The sequence below is a fragment of the Heterocephalus glaber genome, unplaced genomic scaffold (assembly GCF_053883595.1).
Source record: "Heterocephalus glaber isolate CG9 unplaced genomic scaffold, H.glaber_assembly_v1.0 deba00001673, whole genome shotgun sequence".
Classification (NCBI taxonomy): domain Eukaryota; kingdom Metazoa; phylum Chordata; class Mammalia; order Rodentia; family Bathyergidae; genus Heterocephalus; species Heterocephalus glaber.
In genome coordinates this window covers 11,488,290-11,513,671 of record NW_028258410.1, presented here as the reverse complement: position 1 = coordinate 11,513,671, position 25,382 = coordinate 11,488,290, and the positions used below count along the sequence as shown (strand labels likewise).

The following is a 25,382-nucleotide window of genomic DNA, read 5'->3' as shown; positions in this document are numbered from 1 at the left end:
AATATCTAGGAATCAATCTAACAAAGGAGGCAAAAGACCTCTACACTGAAAACTATAGCACTCTGAAAAAAGTGACCAAAGACATTCCTTGCTCCTGGGTAGGAAGAAGCAATATAGTGAAAATGGCCATACTTCGAAAACTGCTATATAGATTTAATGCAATGCTGATTGAAATTCCAACAATACATTTCACAGAACTACAGAAAACAATTCAAAAATTCATTTGGAACCAGAAGAGACCTAGAATAGCAAAAGCAATTCTAGGCAACAGAGACATGGCAGGGGGTAATGCAATCCCCAACTTGAAACTATACTACAAAGCTACTGTGATAAAAACAGCATGGTACTGGCAAAGAAACAGACCTGAGGATCAGAGGAATAGATTAGAAGATCCAGAAACAACTCCAGACATACTCAACCACCTCATCTTTAACAAAGGTGCCAACCATCCTCACTGGAGGAAAGATAGCCTCTTTAATAAATGGTGTTGGAAAAACTGGATTTCAACCTGCCAAAGATTAAAACTACACCTATTTATCACCATGCACTAAAGTAAGATCGAAGTGGATTAAAGATCTAAACATTAAAATAGAAACACTAAACGTGCTGGAGGATAAGTTAGGTACAACTCTGGAAGACACTGGCATAGGAAAAGACTTTATGAACAAAACCTCAGTAGCACAGGAACTAGCACAAAGAATCAACAACTGGGATCTCATCTTATTAAAAAGCTTCTGCACTGCAAGAGAAACCACCAACAGAGCTAAGAGACAACCTACAATGTGGGAAAAAATTTTCAGCAGCTCTACCTCAGATAAAGAACTACTATCTAGAATATATAAAGAACTTTAAAAAATCAGATCCCCCAAATTTAAAGATACAATTCAAAGATGGGCATCTGAAATGAACAGACATTTCTCAGACAAACAAGTAAAAGCAGCAAATAAACAGATGAAAAAATGTTCAACATCACTGGTCATTTGAGAGATGCAGATGAAAACCACACTGAGATTCCACCTCACCCCAGAAAGAATGGCTGCTCTCAAGAAATCAACAAATAACAGATGTTGGTGGGGTTGTGGGAAGAAAGAAACCCTTCTCCATTGTTGATGGGAGTGCAGACTGGTGCAACCACTGTGGAAATCAGTATGGAGATACCTCAAAGAACTAGGACTAGAGGTCCCATTTGACCCAGCTATTCCCCTGCTGGATATCTTCCCAAAAGAATTAAAAGAATCATAACATAGCGATATATGTGCACCCATGTTTATAGCAGCACAGTTTGTAATAGCTAAAGCTTGGAAACAGCCCAAGTGCCCATTAACTGGAAACCGGATAAAGAAGATGTGGTTTTGTAAAAAATAGAGTACTACTCAGCCACAACAAATGACAAACTAGAGACATTTACAGCTAAATGGATGCATATTGAGGCCATACTCTTGAGTGAAACAGAGGACACACGTGTAAATACCAAATAGTTTCTCTGGTGTGAAAAACTGAAAGTGTAAATCAGGATTAAAATGATTAAAATGAATAACTGAAAATGTGAAATAGGAAGAAAAGGTCCAAAAGGGTTGGGGAAGTGGGAGGGCAAGGGGAAAGGAAAGACGGGAAAGGAAAAATTATGAGAAAAGGAAAAAATGAAAACAAACTCTGTAAATAGGGAAGGGTGAGGGGTTGAAGGGAGGACAGGAAATGGGGAAAAAAATAAGAACAGACATATATCATGTAAAGGTACAAGTATCCAATGATAAATGCAAATGTACTGTATACCTAAAATATACCAATAAAAGAATTTAAGAAAAAAAAAATTCTGCCAAAAGACTTCTAGACTTAATTGACAGAGATTCAGTAGAGTAGGTGGATACAAGGTCAACACTCAAAAATCAATAGCCTTCTTGTACACAAGTAACAGACTCACTGAAAGAGAAATTAGGGAAACAATCCCTTTCACAATAGCATCGAAAAAAATAAAATATTTAGGAATCAATCTAACAAAGGAAGCAAAAGACCTCTACATTGAGAACCACAGCACTCTGAAAAAAAGAGATCAAAGAGGATATAAGAAAGCAGAAAGACATCCCCTGTTCCTGGGTAGGAAGAACCAATACAGTGAAAATGGACATACTTCTAAAACTGCTACACAGATTCAATGCAGTCATGATTGAAATCTCAACAGCATATTTCACAGATCTAGAAAAAACAATCCAAAAATTCATTTGGAACAAGAAGAGACCTATAATAGCAAAAGCAATGTCTCAACAGGGGCATGGTAGGGGTATCACAATTCCCAACTTGAAACTATGCTACAAAGCCACTATGATAAAATCAGCATGGTACTGGCAAAGAAACAGACCTGATGATCAGTGGAATAGATTAGAAGATGCAGAAACAATTCTAGACATACTCAGCCAGCTCATCTTTGACAAAGGAGTCAACCATCCTCACTGGAGGAAAGATAGCCTCTTTAATAAATGGTGTTGGAAAAACTGGATTTCAACTTGTCAAAGATTAAAACTAGACCCCTATCTTTCACTAAACTAAAATCAAAGTGGATTAAAGATGTAAATATTAAAACAGAAAAACTAACAGAAACTAAACTTGCTGGAAGACAAGTTAGGTACAACTCTGGAAGACACTGGCATAGGAAAGGACTTGAATAAATCCTCAGTAGCACGGAAACTAGCACAAAGAATCAACAACTGGGATCTCATCTTATTAAAAAGCTTCTGCACTGCAAGAGAAACCACCAACAGAGCTAAGAGACAACTTACAATGTGGGGAAAAATTTTCAGCAGCTGAACCTCCGATAGAGGACTACTATTAGAATATATAAAGAACTTTAAAAACTCAGATCCCCCAAATTTAAAGATACATTTCAAAGATGGGCATCTGAAATGAACAGACATTTCTCAGACAAACAAGTAAAAGCAGCAAATAAACAGAGGAAAAAGTGTTCAACATCACTGGTCATTTGAGAGATGCAGATGAAAACCACACTGAGATTCCACCTCACCCCAGAAAGAATGGCTGCTATCAAGAAATCATCCAATAACAAATGCTGGCGGGGTTGTGGGGAGAGAAGAACCCTTCTCCATTGTTGGTGGGAGTGCAGACTGGTGCAACCACTGTGGAAATCAGTATGGAGATATCTCAAAGAACTAGGGCTAGAGGTCCCATTTGACCCAGCTATTCCCCTGCTGGGTATCTTCCTCAAAGAATTAAAAGAATCATACCACAGCGATATACGTGCACCCATGTTTATAGCGGCACAGTTTGTAATAGCTAGAACTTGGAAACAGCCCAATACCCCACCAACTGGAAACTGGATAAAGATGTGGTTTTTTTAAAAAAATGGAGTACTACTCAGTCATAAAGAATAAGAAACTTAAAAAAAAAAAAGAATGAGAAACTAGACATTTATAGCTCAGTGGATGCACATTGAGGCCATACTCTTAAGTGAAATAAACAGGACACACATGTGGAAATACCAAACAGTCTCTGGTGTGAAAAACTAAAAGTGCAAATAAGAATCAAAATGTATAATTGATATTGTGAAATAGGAAGAAAAGATCTAAAGGAGTAGGGGAAATGGGAGGGGAAGGGAAAAGAAAACAATATGAGAAAAGGAAAAAATGGAAACAAAGTCTTTGTAAATAGGGAAGGGAGGGCAGGGGAAGGGGGAGAAAATAAGAACCAAGATACATCATGTAAAGGTACAAGATCCCAATGATGAATGTAAACGTACTGTATACCTAAAATGTACCAATAAATTAAATGGAAAAAATAAAAATAAAAACTGCCTCTTTCAGAAAACCACCAGACCAACTGTACTTGTGATTGTAATCTGTCACTCAGCTCCCCTCCCTTGTGTACCTATGTGGTGTGAAGTGTATTCTTCTGCACCTGTTGGCAGTCTGCTTTCAGTATTTGGGGGCATTTCACTGGAAATACATATTGTTGGACGGCAGGAATTGCTCATGTTCAATTATGTCGTCCTTCCCACAATGCCAGGAATAGTATCTTGGTCATAGAAGTGACTCAATTCATGATTGCTAAATAGCCAATTTCATTTGTAATTTCCGAGACACCTCCAGGAGGGGAGGCACAGAGGACCGACGTAATTCACAGATGGACTTGAGTGATGCCTCTCCCCCAACAAGTGACTCGTGGAGCACAGAGCCTCAGAGCCCTGGGGAGTAACGAACTCCATGCTGGGCCACTAAGTCCATTGTATCTACCTGTCCTGAAAGTGTCACCCAAATACTCCTTCCTGTCACTGAGCTACTGGCATTTTTAAATGCTTCCAAAACAGAAGCAGAGTTGAAAACTGTTGGTCAGCTCCCAGCCCTTCTCCTAGGGCCCCAGATCCCTTGCATGGAAATCAGAGCCGAGTTGGAGAGGACTGTGTTAATCCTGAAGTTTCAACTCTACCCAGCTCGTGAGGCCCACAGGCAACATCTCCAGTATGTGGTCATCTGTCCTTTGACTTAACACTGCCTCTGACAAAGAACCAACAGCCCTCTGAAGGCCTGTTCTACTCCAGAGCCCTGATTGTTAGAATATTCCTCCTTGGGCTGAGCTGAAAGGTATCAACAAATGTCACCCATAGGTTTTAATTTTGCCCTTCTGGACTCACATAAAGTAACTCTTAAAGCCTCTTGCATATGACAATCTTTTAAGGGGCTGAAGACAATATTCTTGACAATTCATCCAAATAACCACCTTAGTGTATGATACTGTGATGAACTGGAATGTGTACTTTCCTGACCATCTGGTTTAGGAGCTCCCCTCAGGCAAAGCCCTGAAGGTAATAGGTGGCTGTACTTTATTGGTCTGCAGAAAGAGACAGCCCCTTGTTCCTTACTGTGGTAACAACTGAGGTCGTTCATCACCCACTTGGCCCTTTTTGAAATTCACTCTGTAGCAAGCACTTTTTAAAGTCATGCACATAATGCATTTTAAAGAGCATTTTCTGCACAAACCATTTGCCAGACCTTGGCACTAAGTGTGAGATGGAACGGTGCTTCAGTGCAGTCCCCTGCTCCTCCTACAGCCTGTAACAAAGGCACAGTGAAATGTGTTTGTAACTATAACTGACTGGGGCTCAAAAATTCAGTGTTTTGTTAAATGTTCATTTGATGATTAAAATGCATCTTTCAAAGAAAGCACATTGTTAATGTAGAATCTAGTCCAAAAATATGTATAATGTAATGCATATTTTTTAATAACCCAGGCAATCTCAGTGTATCTATATTAGTGAATCAGCTCTGAGCTGCCAGCTCCATTATAGGCATAAAGCACTCCATCTGAAAAATGAAGTACTTTCCTATATACACTAAAGAATCATAATCTACCTCACTGCTGATAGCTGGCATTAGTTTCCATTGAAAGGGCATTTACCAGCACCCACATATTCCTGATTTTTTTTCTTCAATATGCCCTGAAATCAGCTTGACCAACATCTTTATCCTCCATACACTGTTGGTGGACCTGTTCTAATTGAAAGAAATAAAGCAGACAGATCAACATGAACAGAGCCTTTAGAAATATCCCTATTAGTCAGGACTAGGAGGCAGAGTCCAGCATATGAAATCTAGAGCTCCAAATGCCTCTGCCCAGTGCCCCATAATAATGCCCACATGATGATTAGAGCCATGCCAGGGCTAGTGATAATAAAAACCCTTCAGTTTCTCTGGAAAGTGTTAGAGTGGGACACAAACGGAATGAAGAGTTCTGTCTTTTTGTGGGGTTAGCCAAATCAATTCTTCTTTATTAGAGTAACCCGTATTGTCATGCTGAAAACTCAACTCCTAGAACATGAGGTACAACACAGACACAGCCAAGATGCAGAAACAAAACCACCACTCATCAGAAGTAGTAGTTGGAATCTCACTAAGATTTTAACTCTGCACCCTGCAGTGATCATGCAGGCCTGGTGTCAAGAGTGTGAAGGTAATGAGGAGTGGCTTTGGGGGCATGACTCTTCAGCCACCAGAAAGGAGAGCCAGGAGGGAGTGCTAGTGGACTAGCATAGCAGGGAAGCGGAGAATCAGGAGAAGCAGCTCCTCCTCTCCCTCTGGGTTTTCCCACACTCACTCACAAGGAGGAGAGAGCCCCAGTGGTGCTGTCCCAGGTGAAACAACCTTGTTGACACTTCATGGATTCCAGGAAGCTGGTTTTGCTCTGAGCTTTACCACCTTTTACCTCTCTATAACAAAAGGGGCACTTGTGTTTAACAGGGAGGACCAGACCAAAGATATGCACACCCTAGAAAAAGGCAGTCCCATTACAGATGAAACTCATGAGCTTCCCCACTGCAGCCCCCCGCCCAGCCCCCATGGAGCTCATTTGATTTTCCAGAGCTGCGAAAGAATGGCACTAGTTTATTCTGATTCTTCAGCCTTCAGAGTTCAACACTGCAGTCCAGTGGTATCTGGCCGCCCCCTAGCTCTAATGCTCAGGCTGATATGTTTTCTCTTATAGAATTCAAGCTGGATTAAACAATGGGAGGGGCTGGGAATGCAGCTCAGTAGTAGAGCATTTACAGCATGCACAAAGCCCTGGGGTCAATCCCCAGTCCTGCCCCCACCGAAAAAAAAAAAAAAAACAAAGGTAAAAGGATTCAATGTTCCCACTAAGAGATTCAATTCTCAATATCCCTTCCTTAACGCAAGACTTTTTTGCCCAATAGTCTGCTTTCAGCACCTAGAATAGAGCTTGATATGTGCTAGGCACTCAGTGAATATCTATCAAATTGCCTTTATGAAAACTTACCTAAGAAACAGCTGTAGGAGCATCTGGCGAAGGCTCTGCGCTAGCCGACCACCCTCCTCCCCGAGGTGAGGACGACCAGGAGTAGTACGGCCGCCTTCCCCGGCCCCGGATCTCCTGGCTCTCCTCTGTCTTCCGCTCCTTCTCAGCTGGGGCCAAGCACGGGTTTGCAGACTTGAAAGCCTCCCCTCCGGAACAGTGGGGCCCTTCTTAAAAGAAGAGGCTCGCCTGTCTGTCCATGAGGCAACCGGCCGATCAAGACTCCACCGTCACTATAACAAGTCCGCCAAAGGTGGTTTCGGGACTAATGACTGCCCGAGGTTACCATCCTCACACTGTTAAGGCCTTAGAAAATCCCCCGGGCTGGGTCACTAATACTCATGTAGAGACCCTTATTCCCCTGAATATTTGCAATGTTGCAATCTCCTTTTCAGCTGCTCATGGACTATGTTCATCTCGTCCAGGAGAAGATGGGGTGGGGAGGGAGCAGCCTCCGTGGAGAAATCGGCTCCAGCTGCCCAAGCTAACCTACCTGTGGCTATTGGGCGCTCCTTGGCATTCGCCAGCGCCAGCTCCCCTCCCACGACTTCGCCCAAATCCTTCCAAACAAGGTTCCCTCCTGCCACCTGCCGGCCCACAGGTGGCTCCGCGCCACAGCGCAGCTCGCGGGGAGGCGGCCCCCACCTCCCTACTGCACACGCCCGGCAGAAGTGCGGGCGCAGGCGCGCAACTTCGCAGGACCTCACCGCCCCATCTTCCGCCTCAGTCTCCTCTTCCTCTCCCAGGCGAGAGAACCAGCGGAGGCGCCTCTCCCGAGTCTCGGACTGCGGAGTCTAAGACAGCGAGAGGAGCCCGGGAGGAGACAGATCTTTTCTCCCCCTTTCCCATCCCGTGTTTGGGGTTGGCGAGGCAAGCAGAGGCGCGGCGCTTTAGAAAGTTCGTAAGTGGTCAGGAAGGTAGGTGCTTTTTTCTCTCCTCATACGGAGGTGCGACGCGGGACCTCTGGACCCACTTCTCACCTCCGAAGGTGCGCCTTTTCCGGCTCCAGCAGCCGATGCGCCTTGGAGCCGCTCTCTGCAGGGCCAGAGGGCGGGTCGGCTTCTCGGTGCGAGCCTGAGGATGGATCGGAGGTCCCGGGCTCAGCAGTGGCGCCGAGCCGGCCATAATTACAGCGATCTGTGCCCACCTATCGGCCGCCGCGCTCCTCTGACTCTCCTGCTCCATCGCGCTCCTCCGCGCCCTTGCCACCTCCAACGCCCGTGCCCAACAGCGCACGGCGGGGCAGCGCCGGAGCTTCCTGAACGCCCACCACCGCTCCAGCGCCCAGGTATTCCCCGAGTCCCCTGAATCTGACTCTGACCACGACCATGAGGATGGGGACCTTGAGCTCTCCCTTCCCGAGTGCCTAGAGTGCGAAGAGTTCGATTACGAGACCCAGATGGAGACGGAGGCCGAGGCCGAGACCGCCCCTGCCACTGAGCCCGACTCCGAGCCCAAGGACGAGCGCGGCCCCGTGGTGCCCAAGGGCTCTACCTTCAACCAATCGCTCACCCAGCGCCTGCACGCTCTGGTTACAGAGCCCCGAAGCCTCCCCGAGTCGCCCTCAGCCCACCACTCAGGAGCCCTACAGCTCCAGCCAGGAGGAGAAGCCCGAGCCCAAGGAGAAGGATCCGACGGAACCTGAAGAGTCTGAGGAGCCCAAGAAGCAGCGCCGTGCAAGCCAAAAAAGCCCACCCGCCGCGACAGGTCCCCGGAGTCTGCTTCGAAAAGAGGACCCATCCCCATCCGGCGTTACTAACGGAGGACGCCGTACGGATTCTCCTTCTTTTCATGGACGCAGGTTAGTTGAGCAGCTGCCCACTGGTCAACTGAGGAGGGCCCTAAGGAGTGTGAGCGCTGTGGTGGTGTGGGGGGGAGATAGGTAAGAGGCAAGGTGAGGGGGGGGGGCTCAGCTAGTGGGCCCAGAACGGTCAGGGTGGGCAGGCCAGGCCAGGCTTCCCAAGTCTTCCCAGGGTGCCCCGGATGGCCAAAGGTTTGTTGGACAGTGGGGCGCTCCTTGCGCCTCACCACGGACAACCTGAGGTCCCCGAGCCGGTGCCCTGGTCAAGGAACTGAATCCTGTGCACACTGGGGTTGTGAGCTGCACACCAAAGCGGCAATGGTAAGTCACTTGTTTTATGCATGTTTTTCCCTCCTCCTCCAAACCTTCGTCTCAAATAAGTTGGTTTGGGCGAGTGCCCGAAATGTGGCTTGGAGGTGCGCGCGCCAGCTTTCTCTGTTCCAGAGCCGCCGAGCAGTAGACACTGTTGTAATGTGCGAAAAGTAACCAGAAAGGGATTGGGCGAGAACTCCAGAGACTGCCGGTTCCGGAGGGAAGTAGCAGGCGCGCGCCGGGCCGGGCCGGGCGGGCTCGGAGCCGGGAACCCAGCTCCTCTCGCGCTGCTAATTTAGAGCCAGTGCCCTCCGCCGCTGTGCACCAATCTTAGCCACGACTGACCACCTTTCAGGCACTCGTGGGTCCCCAGCACGGAAAAGAGCGCGCGCACCTGTCAGTGCCCCACAGCGCCAACCTCTCCTGGTCCAATCGCCGGTCCTTAAGAGGGCTGCGGGTAGAGGTACAGAAACTTTTGGAGGTACCCTTGGGGCTACTCGGGTTGGCAGCGCGGACTCGATCACGTCGGGGCATCGCCATCCTTTTCGCGCAGCTGCTAAGGCGGCGGGGCTGCCTGCGGCTCGGCTGGAAGTTCCTGGGCTGCTGGCGCGCAGCGCTAGGATGAAGGAGAAAAGCGACCGCAGGGTCTGCGCGGTGGTCTTGGGCGGAAAGGGGAGTAGGGTGGAGTGCGGGTCGCGTCTGTTGCGAGGGCACAGTACCTCGAGTCTGAAGGAGCGTGGCCCTGGCCGGGGAAAAGGTGTCGCATCTGGCCCGCCGGGGCTTGGATGCTGGGAAGGGGAGCCGAGAGGTGGCTCGCTCCTGCCATCTTCATCCGGCGGGCGGGCGGCGGGGAAACTGCCTTGCTGACCAGTGTGCAGCAGGTAGCCACAATCCGGTAGCGCACCTTGGCGTGCCTTCTCCAGTCCTCCTGAGGAGAAAGGCTGATGAGTGAAGCGTACTTACAAAACCTCACCTGATTTGGAAACTATTTTGGTTTGTTGGTTTTTTCTGGGGCGCGCGTCTGGTTTAGCGCCGACTTGAGTTACTCTGATGGGAACGATGGGGGGACGGGGGGGGGGGACGCAAGCGTTTGGAGGGCTTGAAATGAGAAAAGGTCGTGCTCTTAAGCTTATTAAGAAAAGGACGGTGCCGAAGGAAAAGCCTTTGAATGGTCCTCCTTCCAGGACTTCCTCCTAGGAAGGAGTCGCGGTCCCAGAACTTGGTTCTTCCGGCTGCGCCGCTGCTGACTGTCCGACGCCTGCGGGCTTGTGCGAACAGGGGGAAGGCGCGGATGAATCCCGGCAGCTGTGGGTGTCGGAAGTCTGGAGGAAGCCCAGGACCTGCAGAAAGGCTGAGGTGCCTGCTTTGGGCTTGACCGTGTGAAACCGCACGAGTGAAGTAGAGCCTTCCTTAAGCTGAAATTGCCACTTAATGTAAACAATGATGGCAGCATTTCTGTGACTTTAAGTATTCTGTTTTTCCTCCAGTAACGTTTTAGTAGCCTGTGTTCACTACGCAACAGGTCTCTGGTTAACAAGCAAGAGAAACCTGCGGTTTCGTTGGATTTCTGTGAGAGTTATCTACGGTTTGGGTAGTCTAGGGGACAGGTTTTTCCGTAGAGCTTGGTTTTTCATTAGCTAAATTAGCATGCTGCCTTGTTGTGGGACGAATGAACACATTAAAAAATAAGGCCCTTTATGCCTAGCCCACACTTTACGTAAGTCTTGTTGTTTTAAAAAGAAAGCTGCAGAGGGGAGGCTGGCTTCCCTAACCATAAGCAGTGCGCCAGGTCCACCTACAGTGACCCCCGTCTAGGAACACGCCAACAGCCCGTCTTTCCCACAGTATCTCCCAGAAACTGCCTCCCAGCCGATACATGTAGGGACCACAGACCAACTGTGAAAACCTGTTACCCCCCCACCCCGGCGCCCCTCCCCCACCTCCCTCTTTCCACCGAGATTCCGAGGTGAAAAAGCCGACGGGAACTGTACAGGTCTACGGAGGATACCCCACCCTGGGATGGGCACCCACAATCCATCTGGGGAGCAGGGCACCTTACTAAATAGGTATTTCAAGTTTATTTTCTGCTTGAGGCACTAGGGTTCAGCTGCTTTCCTTTTCCAGAGACATTTCTAGCAAGTTCTCCCAACGTTCCCAACTCATTTGTTTCCCGACTGGCCCTTTGTCTCCTACTGCTAAGATGAACTTAGCATTTCAATGCAATCACCTGCCCTAATTTTACATAGGCAGGGTCTGTGGGGTAAAGGTCTGCTGGGGAAAAGCAGACCTAGCTGACCACACGGCCCACTTAGCAGTCTGTGGCTGGTATTTCAAATGGAGATGGAGGGGAGGGGACATGGAAAAAAGTGAGTTCAATATGATGGTATGCCCCAACATTTAGGATTTTTCCCTTTACTACATTAATCATTTGCTTAATGGAAACCCGGTTTAAGGGGCGACAAAGATGCTCTTATAATTGGAATGTTTGATTTGGAAATTAAGTAGTAATGTTCAAATATTTGATGTCAGAAACCTGATGTAGGTTTACTTCTAAAAGTTTGCAAAGAAAATGTTTAAGCTGTGTTTACGGAATTGGAGATTTTAAAGTTTACAAATGTTTTGAGATATTTCTTAATGTACTAGAGACTCCCCCTCCCCCACTGCTCAGAGCCTTTTTGTCTCATATTAGCAGCTGAGATTGAAGACTTAATGAAGAAAGCTGAAACTTCATTTGGTAAGAATGTGGTTTTTTTCTTTCTTTTTTTTTTTTAAACTGCATGGATTTTACTTAATTTATCTGTATTTTAATTTATCTGCCTTGAAGAAGAGGGATGCTGTTGAGAGGAAACTGAGCAGAAACCATGGTGTGGGGAAAGCATTTTAGCAGGAAGGTGACCTGTCACAAAAAACAAATCACTAAAATCAAATTACTTTTCCAGAGGCCAGTGATGTCATATGCCAGCTCAAATACTGCCCTTCTCTAAAATACTGTCCAGCAAGGGGCATGAGATTCTCAAATTACATATTTAATACCCATGTTCTAGAATGAATGATGGAATTTCTCCTGTTGCTGTGAGGTTTTGACATTAATGATTTTATTTCTTAAGTCCCCATGTTCCAAACGTGGGCTTCTGAATCTAAGGCCAAAGGCATAGGCTAAGCCCAGGCTGCTTCTAGCCTTGGTCCTTGTCAAGAGCCTGTGTCTTACTCAGCACCTCTTCTGCCTCAGTTTCTTCTCAAAACGAACAAGCTAAATGAAAGGTTCCTATTTATTATCCCTTTGAGCTCCAAATGTGTGCCAGTTGATTAGTTTAAATTTGACTCTGAATTATTTCAGTACTAATAGAACTCAATGTTTCAAAAATTGATCAAATATGGGCCGGGGGTTTGGCTCAGTGGTTTTGCCACCTGCTGTGCAAGTGCAAGGACCCAAGTTTGATCCCTGGTACCAAAAAAAAAAAAAATTGATCAAATAAAAGGTACTGTCTATAAAGGAATCTGTGTTGGTCTAACGTCAGTTTTGTCAAATCTGCTTTTCAACTGGTGGCAAAAAAAAAAAAAAAAAAATGGTTTAAAGAGCCAGGGTAGAGAATGTGAAATTCCATTGTGCAGTCCCTAAAATGACAAAAAAAGACAAAAAAAACCCTTGGCCATACCTAGAAGCCTTCAACATTCTGTGTGTGTGTGCATGTGCGTGCGCACGCGCGCTTGTCTGTCTCTCCTCCCCTTCTCTCCCTGACTTTAGTGTCTGGAAACAGTCTCTCCAGAGCCTGAGGAGACATGTTGCTGTAGCAGGAGTGCTACAGCAGCAGGGAGGCGTAGCTCTGTGGGGACAGCAGGCTGACAGAATACTGCTTAAGGGACCACACATGTTGAACATATTATTTGGTAACAGGTTTAAGTTTCCTGGTAGGCTAGACCTGGAAAAATGGCTTAGAGGCTGTAGCTAGTTAGGATAAACTAGTTCTTTCACCCTTTTTTTTCCCCCCATTATTACTCCTTGCCAAGAGTTTTTCTGAGCCTTTTTTCCCCTAGTCATTTCTACTACTCTCCATGAAATTTTAATACCACAGATACAGATATACTATATTATTTGTTTATTACTGTGGAATGTGGTATTAGCTAAGCTTTTGCACACACACAACCCCCCCCACACCAATCTGGCTCCACAGCAAATACATTAGATAAACAAAGCAAATGTTTTCCCTAAAAAAAATCAATTCTGTCAAATCAAGTGATTTAGCAGCCTCATTTTTGCTTTACAATTTAACCCTTTTTTGTCCATTTATGAAATTTGATCAATTTTTATTGGTGTTTGTTTTTTAAAATTTCACAAGTTTGTTTGTTCAAAGGCCCCCTGATATCTATCAAGTGTTAGTGTCTAGCTAGTTCACAAGCCAAAGGCCACCATAAACAGCCTAGTGACTTAGTTCTCCTAAAGCCAAGACTCTGCACTGCAGGGTGACTGTCACCTGTTGACAGCACCGAGCCAGCAGAGGCCAGTCACCCAAGAGGAGCTGGTGCCATGGTACCCCCACCCCTGCCCGTCTGCAAGCTATTCCAGATAGAACGGGGCGGGGGGGCTGCCTTCCCAGCTTCAAGTATGGGCACAGTCTGTGTGTTTATTGTATCAGCCTATTTCAGGGTTGGGAGTGTTATAAATTAGCAAGGGAACCAGGCTACCAGTACAGGGGAGTAAGCCCAGGCTGTGTGGACAGAGGGTGAGTGGAGGCAGATTCGTTGAAGACAAAAAAGAAAAAAAAAAAGATTCTGGAATCACATAAAAGAAAAAAAAAAAAAAAAAGACATGGGCAGACAAGAGCACCAGGAAGGAAAAGAGCATAAGATTTAGAATTTCACGGGGTGGGGGGGTGGTGTCCGCAAACCCAGTAAATTTTAGGGCTATAAAAAGTTGCTTCAAGGAGAAAGGGGGGTTTAGGGCACATTCACATATGGCCGGCTTCAAATATCTGGCGGCCAAAGGGGTCTGAACAAGGTACGTGCACCAAAACCAGACATTGGCTTAGCGTTAGGAAGAGCATTTTTAATAGCCAAGACCCCACTGGGCGGCCACTAATGAGAACTTCAAGTCACTGTCCCTGGAACATCTTACAGAAACCTGGCCCAGGAATTTCAATTCATACTTACAGTAGATATTTCATACAAGTACTTCAAACACTTTCACCAAACAAAAAGACTTTAAAACCTAGGAATCTTGTCTTACAGTTCAAACCCTAAACCTTGGATATTGGTCCATGAAAGGCCGGTATCTGAGGCACCCCTCTCAAAAGCATGAGACATGAGGGGTGCAGGCACAAAGGCTGGCAGTCAATGTGGACAACTCTCTCTGCCCCACCCCACCCCGGGGGGGGGGGGTTAGTGTTGCTATCCCAGTTAGACTTCATTAAAAAAAATTGCTCTTGGTAATTGAAATTGTATGAGAATGTGAAATATGCCATTCCCCTTAAAATCAAACAGCATTTGATAACCACAAGACCCAAGGGTGCCTGAGATTTTCAATATTTTAAACAGTGCCTCCATGAAAGCCAAATTTCTCCTCCAGGATTCCAGACTCACCACCTGGTCCTCACTCGTGCCCATCAGTCACCTCCCAGAGTGGCTGTCTCTGCCCTCACAACCCTCGGCTGCATCATCAGTGGTGTGCAGAAGGGATCCACAGCACCGTTGAGGTGACTTTCCAGAGTGTGGGTCCCCTGCACAAGCCTAGGTGCTGCGGTGACAGGAGTGTGCCTGGCGGCAATAATTTCATGGCCTTTTTGTGATGAGGGCTGCTGAGCCACAGCAAGAGAGCTAAGTGAGGGCTCTGAATACATGTGGGGCTTCTTAATGTAAGCAGATGAAGTGCTTCCATGAATGCCATTTCTACTACCTTCAATACCAACTCCGCATCTGCCCCTAACCCACTGCCTTGCTTCATCTGTCACAGGCATCATTGCTTTAGCTGGCACGGCCTGAAACAGCCTGCTCACACAGCCCCTTGTGCAGACAGCGGTACGCTGCTGCTGCCTCCACCGGCCAAAGCTGGCAGAGATGCTGGGAGGATAAAGGATGGGAGCTGCAGCAGCCTGAATTGAACAGTAATTAATTGAACAGCTTCAAAGTCTTATCCAGTCAGTGCTCAGAAAAATCTTTGTCACTGGGAGGCGAGTAACTTCACAGATGCCTAAATTCTATTTTCTCTTTCCTTGTTTTGCTTTTTCTTCTTTTCTCTAATTTCAAAGAAACCCACTAGCAAGTAAGGACACGAATGAGCTACAGAGAAGGTTCCCTCCACACAGCCACAGACCAAAGGAACCCAAGTGCCAACAAGATCGCTTTTCCTGGCTTCTGTTCCCTTCCCATGGGTCTAACTCCCACTCCCCTCAAGACACCCTCTTCTATTTTGCTTCCTCTTTCTTGGCTACAGGGATGAACTGGGAAAACCAACAGGCACCTACATAAAATGTGGATGTGCCTTATGCTTTTGGGAATAAGAATCCCAAATGCAAGCATGAACACAGTCAGTTGTTGTTTATAATGTATACTTTTGTGGTTTTCAAAAGACCCATGAGAGTAAGTTTAGGAAACCCAGGGCCCCACCACAAGGAAGAAAGCCATGCCCTGAGGAAGAGTCAATAGTGAAGAAATGCATTCTTTCCATTTGGGGGTACTTATGAAAAGCCACCAATCTGCTACCTGCTACTTGGGCAGGCCACTTGGACAGAGCAGGCTGACTTTCCTCAGAAATGCAGAGTTTAATGGAAATCTGTAGCATTTTCCATTCCTTTTAAATTCATCAAATGTAAAAAAAAAAAAATCTACTTTTTTTTTTGTTTTTTTGGAACCCAGGATGGAGCTCAGGACCTTATGCTCGCCAGGCAGGCACAGCGCCACTGAGCTACATCTTTGGCCCCCAAATCTACTATTTTTAAGTAGCCTCACATATACCATCTTCAAGAAATCACCAGGGCTTTAACAGCAAATCCTGCCCTCCTCTAAATGACACATCATCTCCCAGAGGCCCTTCAAAGACTAGCACATTCCCCACTGGGACAGGGTGGAGACCCTGCACACAGGTTTTGTGCCTCATCACTAGTAAGCCGTTTTTGGGTACTGGCCTATCTTGACGTCCTCTTCTTTAGCTGCATGAACCCGCTAGCTGACTTAACCTCCTCATGCCCACTTAGGCTCCTGTAACATTTACCCCTCCCCTGATGTAAATTAAAACAGTATTGAATTGCTATCTATATTTAAATTTCTTTGCTATTGTACAACGGCTGATCCTAAAAACCAAACCCCTAGTGGGGCTATACCCGCACTGTCGACCAATACCCAGCACTGGCCTTCTCCATCCAGGCCAATGCATGTTTCTATCTGTGGCATCAAGATCACTGCTCCTCAGCATGCATGCTCACCTGATGATCTGGCTGACCAAGATGATCCTCCAGTCCATCCACGTGGTGCTCATCCTCGGCTCTCACCACACCAAATCTCTCAGCTGTCTTTGGCCAGGCCACTCAGCTGTCTTTTGTATTTGCTGCTTCCTCAAATGTCTGGCTGTAGTTCTGTGGCCTCTAATTTTTTTTTTTTTTTTGGTACCAGGGATCAAACCCAGGACCTTGAGCTTGCAAGGCAGGTGTGGTGCCACTGAGCTTAATCCTTGACCCAGTTCTGTGGTCTCTTAAGCCCCACTCATCCAAGGCACTTAGGGTTTCAGAATCTGGTAGCCAGTCACTACAGAAAAATAAAAGTGGAAAAAAAGAGAGGAACATCAGGATTAAACATTGAAATATACTCATCATGGCACTACTTTACCTTTAAATTCAGGTCATTACTAATTAAATATAAGGGCCTTTTCTCAGCCTGTCATGGTAATTTTCTACCAGGGGTGGTCTAGCACCCTAGAGGATATATGGCAAAGTCTGCTGACATTTTTTGTTATTACAACTAAGGGGGTGCTACTGGCATCTAGTGGGTAGAGACTAGGGATACTGCTCAACATCCTGCAGTGCTCAGGACAGTCAGCATAGCAAAGAAATACCCAGACTCAAATGTCACCAGTGCAGAGGCTGCAAAATCTAAGCGGGGTATGCCTATTGGGTCTGGCTCCCACCTCTCTTCTGGGGCCTCCCCACACTCCTGGACATTTTCCTTTTTACTCGCCCAGTGCTGCAACTGTTCTTCTGTCACCAAACTTACTTTTTCTCTGTAGAGTTTTTATCTGATCTAGTGATCTCACATCTTAAGGAGATTGACTGCCAATTTGAATTTGTGCTCCATACCTTTCTTCTAAACTTTAGACCCTTCCTCCCAAGTAAAAATCTCCATCAATGCTCATCTTTCCTGCAATTCTGCCATGTCTCAAATCAAGCTGGCCTTATCACCTCACTGTCCCCTCCCTAGCTCCTCCTCCTGACTTTGCTGTCCTTCCACCAGTGTCTCAAAATCCAGTCTTTGGCTCCTCCTCCTTTTGTGTCCCCCCAATACAAGCAAGGTCAGAGGGGCCTTTGGGACACCTCTTAAGTCCCTTTCTCAGCCTTTTGGAGCCTTTCAATTTGTCTGGGTCTTTCTCTTAAAGGACATAGGCAGGCTCCGCCTTTGTGTATAATCCCTTTTGTTCTATTAATTGGCACTATCCTCCCTCATTGTATCTACCTTTCCATAAAACATGGCTGAAATCTCCACTTGCAGGACAAAACTTTCATCATCATCCTCATTTTCAGCCAAAGGAGCCTCAAAGGTCTTGCTTGGATGCTCCAGGGTATCTTTCTAAGACCTTATCTAATTTTTCCTACATTCTCTCTTACTGCTACCCCAAGAGCAAAGGTGGACTGTCCTGTTTACCCATGCCCCAGGTTTCTTACCATTAGATCCCTTCTCCCCTCCCCCCGACAGGCAAATGCCCAACCCCTCTTTTCATAGCTAAGATGTCTATCCTTCCATGGAGAGCCATAGAAATGCCAAATTTCTTCATCAAGACTTTCCAAGTCCCTCCAATTGGAGGTCGTGGCTTTTATTTTTATGCTGCTCTGCCCCTTAGGATGAGGGAGCCCAACCTTTATCCCTTTAATGCATGTGCTCCCCTCACAAAGAGCTACTGATTACAAGAACACGAAACAAAAGGGTCCCTCGGGCTCATAAGAATGTCGAACAAAGACCTTGAACCCATTTCTCAGGTACTCAGGGTACTCAGGATGAATGCGAAGCCTGGTGAAAGAAAACAGTCGCTGCAGACCCCCATCACAGTTCCCTGGGGCCTCAACACCGGTGTCTACTGACCTACCACATGTGGGGGGTTCAACATCCTTGGGGCCTCAACTCCTTAGCCATCCTGGACCGATCCTCTGCAAATGAGCAGTAAGCCCTCTCCCCAAGGTCCGGGCCCCTACCTCCCGGCCCTGAAAATCTTTCTCATCTCACCTCGGTGGCAGCGGCGCCTCCTGTCGGGTTAGCCTGGCCATCAACAGCCCCAAGAGCTGGCCTTTGGGAGCCCCTAACCTCCTCGCTCGGCCTTTGCTACTTTTGGAGTCTGAAAGACTGACGCCTCGGCGCCAGCGGTCCTCGTGGCCTTCTGGGCCTGGCCGCCATACACTCGCTTGCTCGCCCACCGCACCCGAACCCCCAACCCCTTTGGGCGTTCCAACGCGGCGCCCCCTGTTGGACCTCCTCCCCATATCCGGTTTCCGGTCCGACGCCCCCTGCTTATTCGCTAGGCAACCTTGATTGGCGTGACCCGAGCCCAATGGTTCACCTGCCAATGGGGTCGGAGGGGAATGAGTCGTGTGTTTGGCCCCAGTCGGCCCACTCTGTGGATGCTCAAATTGTTAAGCCGTTTCTTGTGGGGGTAGTTGGCCAAACTTTGAACGAAAGTTTAGTGTTGTAATGAGAAAGTGTGTAAAACCTTAGAACTGAGGCGAAAAGTCTTTGGGACGCCCCATCCGTTGCCAAGGGACCGACTTGGTTAGCTTTTTCTCTGCGCTGCGCGGCCACGTGGGTGGTGGATGCTGGGGGACGATATCGCGCCATGGCTGTGGTACCCTGGTTCAAAGAGGGATGCATGGGCAGGGGATTTAGCTCAGTGGTTCCGTCGCCTGCCTCGCAATGGCAAGGACCCGAGTTCGATTCCCGGTACCAAAAAAACAAAAACAAAACAAAAAAAACAAAGAGGGATCCGTTGGATGTAACAAGATCGGAGCGTGCCTCGTACGCCCCAGTGGATCGCTGGATTGTATACAGCAATCCACGCAGTGCGCTCTTCTTGGCACAGCCCACCAATTGTAACACCAGTGCTTGGGCCATCCTTCCCCGGTCCCACAGGCCGGGTCACTACTTGTCCCCAGCCCAGCTGCTCTGAAACTAAACCTGTCTCACGAGTCCCTGTCACCTGCTGGCGAGACTGATCTCAATGTGTGCGTGCCGGGTTTTAAACTGCAAGCACGCAATTGTTTCTCCACCCCACCCCCCAAGCTCAAATCCCTCCGAAGACCCCAAACCCAGAGCAGTGCACACGCACAATGAACCCCCGGGCCGTCCAAGCTATTTACCACCTATGGTCTATGAGCCCACCGCGGCACTGCAAGGGTGCTTGGCCAGGCGGGCGAGCGCTGGGTTTACGGCCACCATTCCCGCTGCTGTGGCGGATGGTAGCAGTGGAAAAGTAAGGCGCCTTAGGACCATAGCCAGAGGAGAGGTGCTGGTGGGGGGCTAAGCGACGGGCCAGATCACAGACCCTGTAGCTGACGCCCGATGCTGGAAGCCGCGGACCTCGGCTGCTGCTGCTAGCGCAGCACGGTTTCTCTTTGGGTTAAGTGTGCAGTCTTTAAAACCATCCTAAATCCACCGTGAAAACCAACCAAAATATCCTTTAACTCTTCGCCAAAATGCAGAAATCTGAAGTCTGTGCTCCATAGGGTCCCCCCCCCCCGCCGCGCGCCTCCCCCGTGGATGCTTCCGTGGCAACCGCCTGGGGACTTTACTTCTCCGTAGTGCGCGCGCGCGAGACCCTCTTTATTTTCCTGCGTCACTATCCACATAAACAAGGGAGAGCCCTGCCTGCGCCGTCCTGCGCCACTGCTGAGTCCCCCAAGCATGATGGGGCTTGAGGGACATTGAAGTGCTCTATTGGAGCCCACCTCCGCAAACGACAGACCACCAGCGGCAGAAAGTACCCCCAGAGCATTTAAAAAACAAATCCTGTGCTCGCACTTCCCAGCCCCTCGCCCCTCGTCCCTCGCCCCTCCTCTACCCCTCCGGTGGGCTCACTACCACCTGTTGCATCCCAGCACCCTTGCGCCTATGCCTCCTTCCCAGGCATTTAAAGTCTCATTTTCTGGACTTGGGGCTCACGATCGGGGGCTGTCTGGGGCTGGGGGTTTGGCCAAGGGGCGCAAGAATATTCTTAGGGTGATAAAACCTTCCTGCAGTCCCCCCTTCCCCCCCCTTCGGAGAATCAGCTGGGGAGGGAGGATTTCAGCTCCCAGGCTCCAACGTCCAGAGGGCCACGTCTTGCATCACGTGTCCCACAACGCAGGAGAGCTTTCGCTTTGACCGGGGAGAAGCGAGGATAAAGGCTGCAAACCAGTCGGGGAGCAGAGAGGAAGAGTGGAAGTGTCCCTGAGAGGCTCGCGCTCATCAGCCCCCTTACCCAAAGTCCGGGGCTGCTGGCGCCCGGAGCCGGAGCCGGAGACAGCTCGGCCCTGGAATCTGCGTCCTCTGGTGGCAGAGAGAAAGCGCTGCTGGCGATTTTCGGGCCGAATCTGCACGCTCCTCAGACCCAGGCAGGTGGAGCGGACCTGGAACGGAGAGAGAAAGAGAAGAGGAAGCCAGGTGTGACTGGCCGGAGAGCACCCTTAAGGATGCGCAAGGTGACCCGGAAGAGCCGAGACTCCACTCGAGAAGTGAGCGGCCTCTGCCACGGTTTGGGGTCCCACTCCAGCCTCGCAAGGATTGGAGACTGAGGCTGGAAAACTTGCCAGCTGGTACTTGGATATTTTTTGGAAATAATTTTTCCACCCTAGTTTGGTTGGGCGCTCCGTCTTGCGGAGCCCCAGTTTATTTTAAGAGGCCGCCACCGTGTTATGGGCATGCGCAACTGCCTCCACGGCAGTAATATGCCAGGACAATGCAATATCCCCGCCCAGATCGGGGAACAGCCCGAACAGCACCCTGTGGAGGCCCCAGGGGAAGCTGCCCCCGGTGCTGGGCCTGGCCCAGCCGAAGAGATGGAGGCCCAACCGCCTTCCCATGAGCCCGTCCCGGTCGAGGTCGAAGGAGAGGCCTGCGGACTCCCAGAGGTCTCCGGCCCCGGCGTCCAGGCAGCCGAGGAAGATCGAGTCTGTGGAAACTACAGCCCCGCACCAGAAGAAGCTGTGCCATTTGAGTTGGACCAGCCTGCGCAGGGAGGCTGTGGCCAACCTGTCTTGCAGATCCCAGACCTTGCTCCAGGCGGTCCATGTGCAGTGGTCCCCCGAGACCCTCCCGACGAGCCTCGATCCCTCAGTCCCAAAAATGCTGGCTTCAGAGGAGGATATAGCCCTCTCCCTGAGGAGGCTGTGCCATTTGAACTTGAAGGAGAAGCATTTGGGGACAGCAGCCCACGCCCCGGCTTGCCCCGAGTTATCCCGCAAGTCGGTGGTGGTCGGCTTTTCGCGGCTGTCGCAGTCCCGAGTTCGGTCTGGCTCGCTCCCGCCGCAAACGCGCCTGCCCTGCGGGTCGGAGGCGCCGGCGGAAGCCCCTCCCGAGAGGCTGTCAGATCTCCTCTCAACTTCCCGGGCGACGGCCCCCCGATGCAGATCTCCGGACCCCCAATCAAGATTGGTAGATCTCCCACTGGGGTCGACGACACTCCCGTCAATGCGGACATCCCCCCAATCGCGAGACACGGCCCGCCCATCGAAGTCTCGGGAGCCCCAGATAAGAGAGAGCCCCCAGAGGGACCCCCAGTCGGGAGAGACGCAGCCGCGATGGAAGGAGGCTCCCCTGGCGCCACTGCGGAAGGGGGGAAAGTCCCCTCTCCGGGGGACGGAGGCGCTGCCGCCAGGGCAGCCGCTGCCGCGCCAGCAGAGCCCGACTCCGGGGCAGCCGCTGCCGCGCCAAGCGAGCCTGCCACCCCGGCTGATCCCGACTCCGGGGGAGCCCCTGCCGCCCGGGCCGAGCCGGCCGCCGCCCGGGACCTCGCTGCCGCCGCAGACGATTCCGGCTCCCGGGAAGCCCCAGCCACGCCAAAGGACCCTGACGCCGCCGGGACAGCCCGGGCCGATCCCGACTCTGGGGGAACCCCTGTCCCCCAGGCCCAGCCGGCCGCCGCCCGGGCCCTCGCTGCTGCACCAGCCAATCCCGGCCCCAGGGCAGCCCGCGCCGCCCCAGCCGATCCTGAAGTCCGGCGAGCCCCGGCCGGAGCGGCCGCACTGGGAGCCCCTGCCGCCCGAGCCGGTCCTGCTCTCGGATCCGTCTCAGCAGCGCTCGCTGCCCGTGGAGCGCCCATCGCCCGCGGGGCACCCATCGCCCGGGCGGCGCCCAATGCCGGGCCGGCCTCCTTCGCCCCTGCCTCTGGGGCCAGCCGCAAGCTCCATCTCCTCAGACCCCCCAGCCCCGAGATCCAGGCTGCTGACCCGCCTACTCCGGAGCCTGCTCGGGCGACTGCCTGGCGGGCCAAATCCGAGTGCGGCAGCGGCCATCTCCGGTACGCAGATGAGGGTCAGGTTTGCGACGACTCTTCCAGCGACGAGTCCGATGCCCGGACCACCGGATGCTTCCAGTGCTGCCTGCGCCGAAACCGCCACCGAAAGGTTCGGCACAGCTTACTCCGCAACTTTCTCTCCCGGGCTTTGTCGCGCTGCTTCCGTAGAGGCAGGGGCTCCAGAGCCGCGAACCTCTCCAAGGTCAAGAAGGACTCTCTGGGCGACAAGCGCAGGCAGATGTGCAAAGAAGCCATTGAGATGCGCGTCCAGAAGCGCGCCGCGAAGAAGCGCAGCAAGCTCATCGACAAGCAACTCGAGGACGAGAAGATGGGCTTTGTGTGCACGCACCGCCTCTTCCTTCTAGGTATGGTGGGGACTCTGCCCGAAGGCGCTAGGCCGCCGGGTTCCTGGGGAGGGGGCGGCAGGTCTGCCCGGTGGGGACCGGGGCTCGAGAGCGGGCGGAGGGATCCGGGCAAAGGCGGGAAGGGTCTGCTGGAAGTTCCAGGGAGGGACCGCGACTCTGCCCTGGGAGCGGGAGGGTGTTTGTGTGGGTCCGGGTGGCCGAAGTATGTACCCTCTAGGGAGAAAAGTGATGCCGAGCGACACTGAGGGTCGTTTCCGGCTGGACAGGCCAGCGCCGGCGCCAGCGCCAGCGACCGTAAGCTGGACAGGCGACAGGCGGGGCCTTCAGGTGAGCCAGGAACTGCCGGGGAAGGGCCCTGGGGCTCCCCCGGCTGCGGTGTTCGGGGCCGTGGTGGGCTGCGGTCGTTGGGGAAGGCGCGTCCCCGCCTCGCCTGGCACGGCTGCTTGGTGCCATACAGCTTTTGTTGTTGCTGTGTGTAGGTGTCCGTACTGGTGTCCGCCTGTGCATGACGTGCTCGACTGTTCCCCAGTCTCCCACCCCTGGCACCCCCGAATTACCCGCCGACTGTGTACTTGTACTCGGGAACGGGCTGTCTCTTGATTTGCGCCCCGGCGCGGAAGGAAACTTTGGTGCGCGGCGTATCCGGCGTCCCCGTGCGCGGCGTCCCCGTGCGCGGCGCTCTGCAGCTGCCGCGCGAAAGCGCGGGGCCGCGGCGGGTTGGAGGCTGCTTCTTGAGGGCCTCCGTAACCTTTTTCTGTATGTCTTTCTCTCTTTCTCCCTTTGCGCTAAGCGTATCCTCATTTCTCATTCGTTCGCCAAACCCTCCTGCCTTTACGGTTGAAAAACCAGACACACAGGTATCTGGGGCGTTGGGGTCACCCGCACAGTTTCGGTTTCCGCACTCGCTCGGCTCCCTCCCACGGAGGTGGGGGCGGGGGCATCCACCCGCGGTCGGTCAGTCCGCGTCCACGGGGGTGGGCGTGGCTGTGCCCGCAAAATATGAACTGTGTTTTTTTCTCACTAGGGAAGAGCCTGAGGTAAGCCAATCATTTATACTTTTAGGAAGAGCACAGTAGGAGGGGCTTGGTTTAAAAAGATGGGAGTTGTACACTGGGAGTAGAATGTCTTTGTGTTTGAAATGCAATGAAAATTTTAAAAGTAAAATACTCAGTGTATGTTAAGTATGTGGACAAAGTATGGAAAGCCATGACGATGCCTTCTGAAGTATGTAAATGGTTGCATGTGAATTTTTTCAAGCAGCTTTAGCTGGGGGCAGAGAGGCTCACAGGTAAGGTCTTCTGCCGGTTGGCTTTTGATACAAGAAAAGATTTTTAAGATCCTGTGATTAAAGTTCAAATGATGATATGTAATCAGAAGGGTGGTTTAGAGAGGCCCTTACCTGTCCCTCCCTCTACCTTTTCCCACGTCTCAGTTTCCAGTCCCCTCTCCAAGCCCTTCCCCCTTGACTTCTGGTTTCAAATCTGAGGTACTAACTCACTTTGCCTTAGCTAATGACAGCGCCTATTAACAGTGGTCTGAATCTGTAGCTTCAATAAACATTTAAAAAGCGAAGCTCTACAATCTTAAAACCTTTCAAGGGATTTCAAGATCACAGTCCCTAAGGCTGTGGTACATTGTTTGCTAAGTATTTTATGAGACTGTGCTATGTTTGTTTGTTAAGTGTCTTATAATGTGTGGTGGCTTTTATTAACGACATTATCATCAGAACTATGCTATTGTGATACAGCTCCTGCAAATCATAGTTTCAATGTGATGGTCATTTTATGAATGCTTACCTGAGGAAATACTGACATTACCATTTATTTACCTTTGTCTCAACTGCATCTAAGCTATAGAACTTTAGATGACAGTGTACAGTTCCCTGCAGAAAACTGATTTTGCCATACTAGACACATTTCATTATTCCAAGCTTAGCTGGAGGGGGTGCAGAGCTGTGAATTGGGGGCCAAGAGGCAGGCAACTGACTTCAGTGGAGGGTGCTCACCTGACCCATGATTGACAAGTTGGCAGGGTCCCTTTCGTGCCAGGGTCTCCTGAAATTAATCTCTCCTAGAAAGTTTCTATGACTTCGGTCTGCTGTCCTCTCTCTATTCCCAGGCTGGGTAGGGGGAGGAGGGAGTTATGCAACCATCAGCCCTGCAGCAAAATGTCCAGCGTCTAGGTCAGGTCTTAGGGATATTAAAGCTTCCCTTGCCTCCTCAATTTGTCAGGGGGTGGGGAGAATTAATCCTGAGAAAAGTAAATTTGTCAGGGTACTTTGCCATTGTCGAGTCTGTGCTCCCCGGGTACTGGTAATGAAGAATGGCTGGATGCAACACTATCCAGCAAACGGGCTGTTAAGCCTTGGGCCAATATCTGGCACGAGCCTGAACTAAAATGACCAGTGTTACCT

At 50.1% G+C, this 25,382-nt stretch overlaps 1 protein-coding gene, 1 long non-coding RNA gene and 1 pseudogene across 5 annotated transcripts in view; 2 read left to right on the top strand and 1 right to left on the bottom strand.

The window, feature by feature from the left end:
• LOC106009043 (uncharacterized) overlaps nt 1-18,600 on the bottom strand; it is a 69,075-nt gene extending 50,475 nt beyond the window's left edge. For all 4 annotated transcript variants that reach the window (XR_002393536.2, XR_002393535.2, XR_015445995.1 and 1 more), the window contains exons 1-2: nt 18,347-18,600; nt 16,342-16,660 (exon numbers count right to left, since the gene is read on the bottom strand). This is a non-coding gene — a long non-coding RNA (uncharacterized LOC106009043). The remainder of the gene's footprint in view (nt 1-16,341; nt 16,661-18,346) is intronic.
• LOC147822166 (neuroendocrine secretory protein 55-like) lies at nt 7,894-8,572 on the top strand (annotated as a pseudogene).
• Nucleotides 18,601-20,380: 1,780 nt separating the features above from the next.
• Nucleotides 20,381-23,553, top strand: LOC147822165 (guanine nucleotide-binding protein G(s) subunit alpha isoforms XLas-like). The gene is given in 3 exon segments (XM_087197657.1): nt 20,381-22,969; nt 23,187-23,233; nt 23,236-23,553. Coding segments are annotated over 3 exon segments (2,226 nt in total). The 5' UTR covers nt 20,381-21,003; the 3' UTR covers nt 23,449-23,553.
• Nucleotides 23,554-25,382: the final 1,829 nt, after the last annotated feature.